Source organism: Suncus etruscus, chromosome 1, assembly GCF_024139225.1.
Source record: "Suncus etruscus isolate mSunEtr1 chromosome 1, mSunEtr1.pri.cur, whole genome shotgun sequence".
NCBI classification, from domain to species: Eukaryota; Metazoa; Chordata; class Mammalia; order Eulipotyphla; family Soricidae; genus Suncus; species Suncus etruscus.
The window spans coordinates 70,726,478-70,738,650 of record NC_064848.1 but is presented as its reverse complement, the minus strand read 5'-3'; the positions used below and the strand labels follow the sequence as shown (position 1 = coordinate 70,738,650).

The window sequence follows — 12,173 nt, the reverse complement described above, 5'->3', positions numbered from 1 at the left end:
TTGAATTTCAGATTATTTTGAATGATATTCAAATATATGTGCATAGTATTAGTTTCAGCTCTTTTTTTTCTTTCTTTCTTTCTTTTTTGTTTTTTGTTTTTTGGGTCACACCGGGTGGTGAAGCTCAGGGATTACTCCTGGCTATGTGCTCAGAAATTGCTCCTGGCTCAGGGGACCATATGGAATGCCAGGGGATTGAACCATGGTTCGTCCTAGATTAGCACATGCAAAGCAGACGCATTGTGCCACCACTCCAGCCCCTCAGATCAATTTTTAAGCTGTACTTTAACTTTTACCCTTACAGCCTTTATACAGGGAAACTACTGATAGAGGTAAATTTGTTCTAATGCAATGTCAAAGAAGGATTCCTTTCATTTTCTATTATTACAGTATAAGAAAATGAGAGACTCATTAAATATGCAAATTTCACCAAGTCTTCTTCCCTGCTCCATAACTCGGTAAAGTCTTAGCTAAATGCCATTACTCAGGGTCTAACATAACCTTAAAATGTGGAGAAAATCGGACGTATATCAGTCCCTTTCTCTCATTTCCTGAAAGTGAAAGCAACACTTATTTGAGGAAGACCCTTGAAGAGAAAAAAGTCTTCCTAGAGAGTAGAAATATACTACTATTCTTGAATTTTTCAATCTATCTTCAGAATTGCCAAGAGTTACCAGACATCTCCTGATTTGCGGTTGACCTGGCTCCAGAATATGGCAGAGAAACACACCAAGAAAAAATGCTACACTGAGGCCGCCATGTGCCTAGTACATGCAGCTGCCTTAGTGGCCGAGTATCTGAGCATGCTGGAAGACCACAGCTACCTGCCTGTGGGCAGTGTCAGCTTCCAGGTAGAGTACAAATTCAGTGCTTCCTTTAGAGCAGTCATTACAGTGGGAGGCAAATGCTTCCTCGGAAAGGAGAAGTGTCAGTGTCTAGAGACAGTCCTGGTGTTACAACTGGGTGGAAGAGGTTGAATGCTCCTGACATGTAAGAAGTAGAATTCAGATATGCTGCTATCCATCCTACAGTGCACAAGACACCTCCCATCACAAATAATTATATGGCCCGAAAGTTAACTCAAGGTTAAAAAAATACTGTATTAGAGCTATATATCAGCCTCCTGTTGTGGCATTATCAATTGGGGGTTGGGAAAGTATCTTTCACAATAAATGTACCTGGAAGACTGGATCAGTTTTTAGCAATAGACCATTTGTCTTGCATGTGTGAGGTCCTGGGTTCTTTAAAACAGTTTGTCTAGAGCCAACATCTCCCCTCAATGGTGGGGAAGGTGAAGAGAGGAGCCTCCAAGTGATGCTCAGGAAGTCAGGAGGTCCCTCAGGAAATGTTCAGCTAACTGGCCAGCAATTCAATGCAAGGGCCCAAGAATGTGGTGGTGCTGTTCAGCTGACTGGAGATTACCTGGGTCATAGTGGGAATGCTTGTGATCCTCCAGAACTTCACCCAGTGCTACTCAAGTGATTAGATAGGCCAGGGAGCAAATCCATGCTAGTCATGCTTCTAACCTCTGTACTATCTCCTGGCTCTTCAGTATATTTTAGACATTCCCACTCGCACAGTTCTAATTTCTCTTGACCTGTTCTCCTTTGACCTTCCCCATCAACTAGTGCAGCAGGCACTAGATAGAGAAGGTATTTGTTTTATGCCCACTGTATAGGTAAAGAAATGGAGAGAGCAGTTTCTCATAAAACTATTTAAAACTTTTTCTCAGTGACCTGTAGTTGATACAATATACAGACAGCCATGAAACGTTTTTCCAAACATTGCAAAAATGATTTCCCTCATGGCCCATTCCTGTGATTCCACTCCCAGAATCTAGAGTGTCTACACTGTAATTCAACAACAAGAAAGAACTAAATTAATCTGGGAGATAGGGGGAGGCTGAATCAATATTTTCTTGAGATAAGCTAAATATTACTCATAGTTAACAGGACAGGGTCTGCCAGGCCTCAAAACTGGCTAAGGCTGGGATACTCCTTGGCCTCTTGGATATTTTGGGTGTATCACTTAACAGCCTTTAGAGAAAATAGAAATTTCATGAGAACATTTTTAAGTGAACCATGATTTATAGAAATGACCACCCCTGAACCCACAAATGAGTTCTCAAGCCCAACTCACAATGTCATTTGAAAGTGTTTGTCTTACACTTATTTGAATTTAAAGACTAAATTTATGAAAAGCTTTGTTCACATTCTGATGCTTCAACTCAGTATTATGAAGTTCTGTGAACCAAATAGAAAAAACAATTCAAAGTAGCTTGCCCAGGTTTAGAGAATCAGTGACCAGGGCCACTGCTGGTAGAACCTAAACTTCTAATTCCTTGGAACAGGAAAACTGCCTGCTAGGCTGCTGTCACCTCATACTTATTATTTGTAAGGTCTTTGTTTTTTTTTGTTTTGTTATGATTTGTTTTGTTTTGCACCATACCTAGTGTTGCTCAGGGATCACCATTAGTAGGGCTTAGGGGACCCTCTGAGATGGCAGGGATTGAACTTGGATTGAGCACATGCAAGACAAGGACTTTACCAGGTGTTATAGTTCCCTGGCTCTCATACTATTTTGCAATTGTTGAGGGTGCCACACCTGGAAGTGTGAGATCCTCATACATGCAAGGCCTGTGCACTACCACATAAGCCACATCTCCTTTCTTATGGTCTTCAAAATATTTGGTTTCCTATTTGTTTAACATTTCTTTTTAAACTATATTTGTAAAAATATTTATTCTGATTTTATTCTCCACAAATAAAATTTCTCAATTCAGAAATGTTTGTTCAAATGACAAAAATTAAACACTCATCCTAAAATAAAAGTCTATCTTATTTTGAATTCTAGAGGAGTAGAGGAAAATCAGAAACATTATTTCTGTACCTGTATTTATGTATCTATTCTGTCACCAAATATACGTCATGTGATACTATCAAGGATAAATATTCTAAGTACTGTTCTGTTCATTCCCAGAAAATCTTTAGCTTTAGCTTTAGTACTTAATGCATCTTTCTTTTTTTTTGTCTAATTATTGAACTATATTTCACTGTGATGTCTATTAATAACTGATGTCCAGTGTTGATATCTTTAATAATTTCACTGCTGTTTCAACTTTGTTCTGCTCCATTAAATCTGAACATTTGGGAAAGAATTGTTTAATTATTTTTTGCCCTTTTTCTTCAATACTGACCAAAATTTTAAAAATAAATTTTAAAGAGCCGGAGCGGTGGCACAAGTGGTAGGGCATCTGCCTTGCACGTGCTAACCACGGTTCAATCCCCTGGCATCCCATATGGTCCACCAAGCCAGGAGTGATTTCTGAGCTCATAGCCAGTAGTAACCCCTGAGCATCACTGGGTGTGGCACAAAAACAAAAACAAAAATTTAATAAAATTTTATTTTATATTATAACTTAAATATTAATTTCATTTTATTATTTAATTACATTTCATAAGTCTAACTCTTCTAATTGCATTTAGAATTCAAGTTGTTTGCATATAATGAGTGATGCCAAGGTGAGATAGAATAGTTATTAGAGAAATAGTCTACGTTCTTCCTAAGTGGGAGTATATAGCTTTATTTTTTCCTTATTTTCTTCTGCATGTATCCATTCTTTTATATCATATTTATTGAACAGTTTTCTTATTCTCATGAACTTTCATATTCTAATCAAAGAACATAACATTGTATAATTATTTCATTTCCCATTTAACTGGAATTATGATCAAAGCAGTTAAAAATGGACATGTAATGCTCTGCCTGTATATTATGTGACACAGCCTCAGATTTATGGAAAGCTCCAAGAGAAAGGAAAATGAGAAAATAGCAAAATTGTTAAGTATGAGGCCTGGGTGATACACAGAGATTCTTAAGTTATGTTCATAAATTCCTTTCTCAGCAGTAGGGCATTTGCCTTGCATGTGCTGATCTAGCACAAACCTTGGTTCTATCCCTGGCATCCCATGTAGTCCCCCAAGCCAGGAGCAATTTCTGAGAGCATAGCCAGGAGTAACTCCTGAACATCACTGGGTATGACTCACAAACAAAAATGAAAAAAAAAAAAAAAGAAGTTCCATTCTCAACTACAGAATGAATTTTGACAGTGCTTATGAGTAATTATTTCCTCTCAGTTGAGACATACCAAAGGTATGCTTGTGAGTAACAGAATAGTTAATCCAGATTGGTTTAAAGTAGGAACTGGCCTACAGCTTGCCTGAAGGTAGAAAGCTTGGAGTATTCCTAGCCAAACTAGACCTGGGGCCCAAACAATGTCATCAGAGCTCCATGTCATCACTACATCCTGTCTCCACTTTCTGTTATGTTGGCTTTGTTCACAGCCTTCCCACACTCATTGAGAAATACTTAAGCTTTCATCCTCCTAAGTATAAATCCCAAAGGAAAGAGAGATGCCTCATTTCTATCGGTTAGAGTGAAAATCCCCCATGCATCTCACTTGTTCTGACAGGGCCATGCACTCATCCTTGAACCAATCAGAATGTACAGAAAAATGGAATGCTCTGATTGGCTGTGGCAGAGTTGAGGTCCTTGCCTGAAGTTAAATGTCTCGGACACCAAAAGAAAATCAGGAGGCATTATTTGATAGATGGATACAGACATTCTAGAAAGCATTAATAATAAATGTCCAGTGTTGATATCTTTAATAATTTTGCTTCAGCTTCAACCTTGTTCTGAGTCATTAAATTTGAAAATTGAGGAAAGAACTATTTGAATATTAAGGATAAATATATCTTATTTAAGAAAATAACTCCAAGGACTCTGATTTTCAAGGAACTAGGATTAGGAAAATTCTGTCACCCAGAATGAACTGTTTATTTAACAAATGTAAATATGGATGTGTTTTCAGATGCTGCTCTTACTTTTCTCCTTGCCCTGTCTTTTTATTTTGATTTGGTTTGGTTTTAGGCCACACCTGGCAGTCTCAGGCTTTATACTAAAGGATGGGGAAAGTCACTCCCCTAATTCGGAAGCCATGGAAATCTGCCCTGACTTTTCTTTCTCTGACTATGGTTTCTACGGCCTTTATATAGCTTCAAATCTGTTCCTCTACACGTGGAAATTGCATATAATTCTATATTGTATATAATTACATGTAATGTAATTATTTTCATTTGGAGGCTGTCTTTCAATGGAATCTCTATATTTTCTGACACCTCCAAATTAGAAACATCATTGTGAAGAGACCAGGTTTGGAAGAAAGCTTAGCCACCGAAGATTCTGAGAGTATTCCCTATTTCAAAACTGCATGCTAGCCAGACATGGGGGTAAACAGGTTATACTTTATAAGCCCCACTCTGGTCAGCTTTGAGGAGCTAACTGCCAGCAATATGCTGATACAAAGGCTGGATCCAAGCTTCAGTGGAGGTGTTGGAAGTGGTGGGGTTTGCTTGCTTGTGAGTAGCAGAATAGGAAGGAGTTGTATGTATGCTCTAGATGTAATATCTGTCATACAAAGATTCCTAGTTTTCTTTTCTTTTTTTTTTTTTTTTTTGGTTTTTGGGCCACACCCGTTTGACGCTCAGGGGTTACTCCTGGCTATGTGCTCAGAAATCGCCCCTGGCTTGGGGGGACCATATGGGACGCCGGGGGATCGAACCGCGGTCCGTTCCTTGGTAGCGCTTACAAGGCAGACACCTTATCTCCAGCGCCACCTTCCCGGCCCCAGATTCCTAGTTTTCTACCTATTCCATTTGAGACAAGTTGAGGAAAATTACTTTGGCCCACCAAGAGTGAAAATCACTGCCCAGGGGCTGGAGAGATAGCATGGAGGTAAGGTGTTTGCCTTGTATGCAGAAGGTTGGTGGTTCGAATCCCAGCATCCCATATGGTCCCCTGAACCTGCCAGAAGTGATTTCTGAGCATAGATCCAGGAGTAATCCCTGAGTGCTGCCAGGTGTGACCCCCCCCCAAAAAAAAAATCACTGCCAGGCTAAAATCTGAATGAGGAGCACGAGATGAGCACAATATAGAATTTAAGGACATAGTCCCTCTAAGGGGCAGGAAAGTTCAAGGTCAGCTTGGACAGAAGCCTGAACATAAATTCTTTCTAAAGTTTACACCTGGAATTAATCACTTGTTGTGCCCTAGTCCTGGCCTTGACAACTGCATTCTCTGCTAGAAACTTTAAACTCTGTTATTTATAATAATTTACTAAGTGTGTATAATGGGTCAAAAGAGCAAAAAGAGCATTTGCCTTGCATATATGAGTCCCCAGACTTCATCCCTGACACTGCAAAAACATTTATAAAAAATTCACATATGTGAAAGGGCTTGCGAAATAGCTCACAAAACTGGAGCATATGCCTTTTATGCATGTAACCCTGGGTTTGACTCCCCTCAATACTAAGTGTTATTTTCCCACCTCAGCACAATGGATACAAGCATTGATGCAAGTGGCCACTCAGAACTTTGAACACCACTGGGGAGGTGCATATTTTTTTTATGTACAAAAGAACAAAGTGTTGTAGGGATGGAGTGGTTGCATCCACTAGAAATTTCTATGAAGAGGACATTCTTTTTTGGGAAGAGGCAGTGATAAGGGCTTACTTCTGGTTGTACATTCAGGGAGCACTCATAGCCAGCTCTGAGAACCATATGGAAATTGAACCTGTGTTCAGGGCAAGCACACGACCTGCTGTACTATCACTCTGGTTATATTTGTAATAGGCATATAATATTGTTAGCAGGAATTTTCCCACCGTCTTTGACTTTTGACTATATGAATGAACTTAATTTAGAATGTTGATTTGTTTCTCCAAGTCAAAACACTCACAGAACATTCCAAGGTGGGGAGAAGGTCAGACTATTGATCTCTCAAAATGGCACAGCAACCTAGACCTTTATCACATTCCAGCTTGGACAGATTGTGGTGACTTATGGTTTCTGCCTGGCATCTTGTCCTCTGAAGCACTGGGAGTTGGGGGAGGTTTGAAATTTAAAATGAAAAAAAAATTTTTCTTTTTAGTTTTTGGGTCATACCTCGCAGTGCTCAGGGGTTACTCCTGGCTCTGCACTCAGAAATTGCTCCTGGCAGGCTCAGGGGAACCATATGGGATGCTGGGGTTCGAACCACTGTCCTACGTCTAAGGCAAAAATGCCCTACCGCTGTGCAATCTCTCCGGCCCCTAAAAGTGAAATTTTTTAAGTTTCAATAAAATTCCTTCCGCTTCCCCCTGCCCAGAGTGGGGGATGGAGGAGAGAATGAAAACAGGATGTAAATGATACTTTTCATTCGACTTTTCACATGGCTAAGGGTGCATAGAAGCAAGGGCCAATGAAGAAGTCATGTGCCTCCCTAGCCAAAGTCCTGAGCACTGACCCTCCACCAATGACAAGGGGTAACAAGACATGCTGATTTATAACCTCACAAAACAGTCATGACACAACTTTGTGAGGTGAACTGAGGTGAATCAAGGCCCCTCTATAACTGTAAATTAGATTCTGCTCTTTCTTTGAAATCTCTGACCTCAGAATAGACATCCCTAGGGTTACTCAAGTGACTCAAGGGCAGTTCCCCTGAGGCCAGGTGCATTTCTTACATTTCCTGGTGGATAAGAGGGAGGTGGTTGTTGTTTATTAAAATCTTGGGCTTTTTTAGGGGCTGGAGAGATAGCACAGAGGTAGGGCATTTGCCTTGCACACAGCCAATCCAGGATGGACGGTGGTTCAAATTCCAGCATCCCATATGGTTCCCCATGCCTGCCAGGAGCGATTTCTGAGTGCAGATCCAGGAGTAACCCCTGAGGACTGCAGATGTGACCCCCCCCCCAAAAAAAAAAAAACCCTGTTTTTCTTTTAAACACAATGGTTTACTAAGTTGTTCATAATATAGTTGTTTCTAGTATTCAGTGTTCTAACACCAATCCCACCATCAGTGTAACATTCCCCCACCACTGTTCCCAGTTCCCCACTCCCAGCCTCATGCCACCTACACCCTTGGAAGGCACAAAATATATTATATTACTGTTACAACTAAATGGTAATGGAATCATAAAAAAAAAAAAACTTCAGTAACAGAAAATCTGTGAAAATTTCTGTCTCACAATGGGATCATTAAATCATTATCTGAAGGTCTACTAAGCTGTTTGCTGCCAGTTGAGCATTCTGTGTTGTTTGTTGATCTGAGGTGGCTTCTGTGAAATTTCTATGCTACTTTCTAAGTTGGTGTGTTCCTACTGAGGTGTTAGTATTGAGGAATTTGGGGTGTTACATGGCTGTGTATATAGATGTGTGCTCCAGTAAAAAAAGTTTTGAGGGGCAGTGGCCCCGAGTCTTCAGAGGCCGTTCTCAGCTTTTGAGCTATGAGTGACCCCAGGCTGGGAGATGGAGTATGTGAACTCTATTCTGCCTCCTGGGGTGCTTTCTTTCAGCCTGATTATTTAGTCTTATATCATCCTCTCTTTCAGAATATCTCTTCCAACGTGCTGGAGGAGTCTGCAGTCTCTGATGACACCCTATCTCCTGATGAAGATGGTGTGTGCTCAGGCCGCTACTTCACGGAGAGTGGCCTGGTGGGCCTCCTGGAGCAGGCAGCTGAGCTCTTTAACACGGTAAGTGTTGGTACTGGGCCTGTGCATTGCGTGTATCTTCATACTGTGTTGCCTCAGCTCCTGAACGAAGACCAGGACCTTTCATGGCTGCCCTACACCAGCATTAGTAACTATGTGCTTCCCAGCTGGCAACCAGCCCACAGTATCATTCCCATTGAGTAAACTGAAAATGAAGCCACTGAGAAGAGAAATACCATCTCCAGGGTTACACAGTAACTGAGGAGAGACATTCTCTTCACATTTTCGGCCCAAGAGAAAATGGAACCAAGTCACTAGGAGAAGGAAGGAGGCAATAATTTTCTTCGTAACGACTGAGAATTAGGCCTAGAGAGATAGTACAGTGGGTGGGCACTTACCTTGCAAGTGGCCAATCTAGATTCAATTGCTGGCACTCTATATGGTACCCTGACCCACTAGGTGTGATTCTCAGGTACAGATCCGTAAGCACTGCTGGGTGTGCCCTCCCCCCAAAAAATAAATAAATAAATAAATAAAACAATTAAAAAAAAAAACCTTAACAACTAAGACCTCTGGAGGGTCCCACAGATCCAGATCTACTTTTGGGACAAGAGATGTCTGGAACCCCCTCAAAAACCTAACTGAGACATCACTGTCCATGTAATAGAAAAAAATATATTTATTCACCCATCTCTTTCAGAGGAGGGAAGAAAGGTTCTTCTTGCCCTTTTTCATTTGGATAATTTCCCTCCTATCCACATTTTAATCCCAGTAAATATTTAATGGTGTGCTAACTATAGCTGGTCCAATTTTTTGTAACCTTTTATTTCTCTTTCTTATCTGCTTTTGAATTTCCCAATTTCCACCCTAGCCTCTAGTTCTTTTAATTGCTATTTTAATTATCCTCTCTTCCACTTCCACACCCTCCCCCTCAGCTTTCTTTTTTTAGGATTGAGGGAGGTAGGGAGAAATCTGTAGATTCCTTTTCATGAAATTCAAGAAAATGAACTGGTACCAAAAAAAAAAAAGAAAAGAAAAGAAAATGAACTGGTAAGTATCCTACTGACTTGGGTGTGCAGGGAACATTTGGCTATAGAGAATTCTAGTGGCATTTTGACATGCTCAGGTTGCCTTCCTAAATAACTCTGACTCCCTGCTGTCAGTCTCTTATCCTGCTCTTCCTCTGTGAAGAGGAAGATGTGTCACATCAGAGACTTCTTTTTTCACTTACCATCACCTTACAGGGCCTTTAAACATTTCCTACTTCAGTTGGAATGCTACAATCATCCCAAAGATGCTTTAGTCTCACTCCCATGCTACCAGATAGTGTATTAGCAATAGTTCACCCTTTCTCTGGCACATAATGAACTCCACTTGCTCCTTTAAAGGTGCCGGTTATCCTTTCTTTCCCTCTTTCTACCAGGGAGGACTGTATGAAACAGTTAATGAAGTCTACAAGCTGGTTATTCCCATTCTGGAAGCGCATCGAGATTTCCGGAAGCTGACCTCCACTCATGACAAGCTGCAGAAGGCCTTTGACAGCATCATCAGCAAGGTAGCTGGGGGTCCTTTTACCTGCAGCAGGTGACCTTGCCCCAGGAATACCCTCTTCTCTAGGAAGTGATTTATCAGACTTCAGATATTAAATTAGACTTGTACCTACTGAGTGGCATAAAGCTAGGAACAGAGAGAGATCAGCAGTGAGAGCAGGAAAGAAGACAGCTTGAATTATTTTATCATTAGAAAAAATTAGAATTATTTTAATGCACTTAAAAGAAGTCCTAGACATTGCTGAGGATTTGGGGGGTTATTTTCAAAGTTATTCTATAATCATCAATTTTGTATTAGAGTGGTTTCTGCTCCTGGTACCCATAAAACTTTAATGTTTCTTAACACAACAAACGAGGACTTCTGTCCTCTGTAGCCCAAAAGTTCTATCTTCATGAATTGCAACTAAGACAAACTGTTTCTGATTTCTGCCCCTTTATTTTTTTTTAATTTATCAGGGCCATAAAAGAATGTTTGGAACCTACTTCCGAGTTGGTTTCTATGGATCCAAATTTGGGGATTTGGATGAACAAGAATTTGTTTACAAAGAACCTGCAATTACCAAACTTCCTGAGATCTCTCATAGACTAGAGGTAAGACAAGTGATTCCATATGCTAAGCATCATCACTTTAGAAAAACAAGGTTGTTAGCAAGACATGGCTTAGTTGTGGATCTATTTATAGATTTTTTTCCCCACTTTTTATGGATAATCATGAGGCAAAACAGAGAGTTTTCCTCCAAGATCTTAGAGGCTTGTGTTCAAAATTTACGTCTTATTTTGAATACTATGCAAAATTCAGTGTCATGTGATTTCTCAGAGTCTTTTCCTTTTTTTGGTCTGAAGATATTTTTATCTTGACTTAGATGTAATCTGACCAAATTGCCCCTAAAAGACTATTGTCTGTCCTCTTGTGTCACTCTGTCACAACACTTCTGACCAGTGAGTGACAATGGTGACTACAGCAACACTGTGAGTTGTGTGGCAAATCTAAGAAGCTGATCCTTCTTCCTGCTGATCCAAAAAGCCACTTTTTGGACAATCAGTGCCAACGCCCCATGTGGGTTGATAACCACAACACGAACATGCTGTTTACATTTGATGCTAAGGAGCACAAATGAGCAGCATGTTCATAGAAGAAAGGCTAGAGCACACAAAAAGAGCAACAGGAAAAGGAAAAGAAAACTTAAGGCATCTATTACAATAGCCCAATGACTAAGAAATCAAGAAAAAAGTCAAGTAGTTCCCAAGCCAAAAAACCCTCAAGCTGAACAACTGAGTTCCCCTGAATTGTTACAGAGATTAATTCCATTTGCTTTCTTGGTACTTATTTATGCTCTCTCATGGTTGTGAAATTTCAAATACTCTTGATTTATTCTTGTTCTTTTGGCCCAGGCCAGGTGAGAGAGAAAGCCTAGTATGTGCTTGACATAAAGAAGCCATGCCATCGCATGCTGGTTTTGTTCATGACACAAAGAAATCTCAACTGACCTTAGGTCACTTGGCTCCTTAAAGTATCTCCCCTCTCCCAATAAAGACTAGAAGTAGATATTTTGTTTTCTCATTTATACTATGGCATATAATGCTGTGAGAAGCCCAGTAACTTTCAAGTACTGCAGGTACAAAAGGCATTGACTTGGGGCTGGAGCAATAGCACAGCGATAGAGTGTTTGCCTTGCACACAGCCAACCTAGGTTCGATTCCTGGCATTCCATATTATTCCCGAGTTTGCCAGGGGCGATTTCTTAAAGCTAACCCAGCAGTAACCTCTGAGTGCTCTCATGTGTGGCCCCAAAAACAACACACACACACATACAAAAGGCATTAACTAAATAGTGTCAAATAACTGGCCACATTCTCAGGTAATATGATCCTTTTGGTTGAATGAGAGCCCGTGTGTTCATAATTGTAGGAAGCTGATATCCATTTCTAGTGCTGGACTTCTTCTATTTTTATTTTTGCTTTAGAAAATGCTGAAGTTGTCTCCTTAGCTCAGAGAACCTAGATAATCAATGTGCAAATTCCCCCTTACATTTATTCCAAACACCTTTCTCTTCTGAGATGCTGTTATAATTTTTTTGTTTGTTTATTTGGG

The 12,173-nt window shown here is 40.3% G+C and overlaps 1 protein-coding gene across 1 annotated transcript in view; it reads left to right on the top strand.

The window, feature by feature from the left end:
- The window catches only part of DOCK8 (dedicator of cytokinesis 8), a 192,716-nt gene that overhangs the window by 161,051 nt on the left and 19,492 nt on the right, over positions 1-12,173 (top strand). The window contains exons 38-41 of the mRNA XM_049772796.1: positions 659-851; positions 8,430-8,573; positions 9,955-10,086; positions 10,538-10,672. Coding sequence (XP_049628753.1) covers positions 659-851; positions 8,430-8,573; positions 9,955-10,086; positions 10,538-10,672 — 604 coding nt within the window. The remainder of the gene's footprint in view (positions 1-658; positions 852-8,429; positions 8,574-9,954; positions 10,087-10,537; positions 10,673-12,173) is intronic.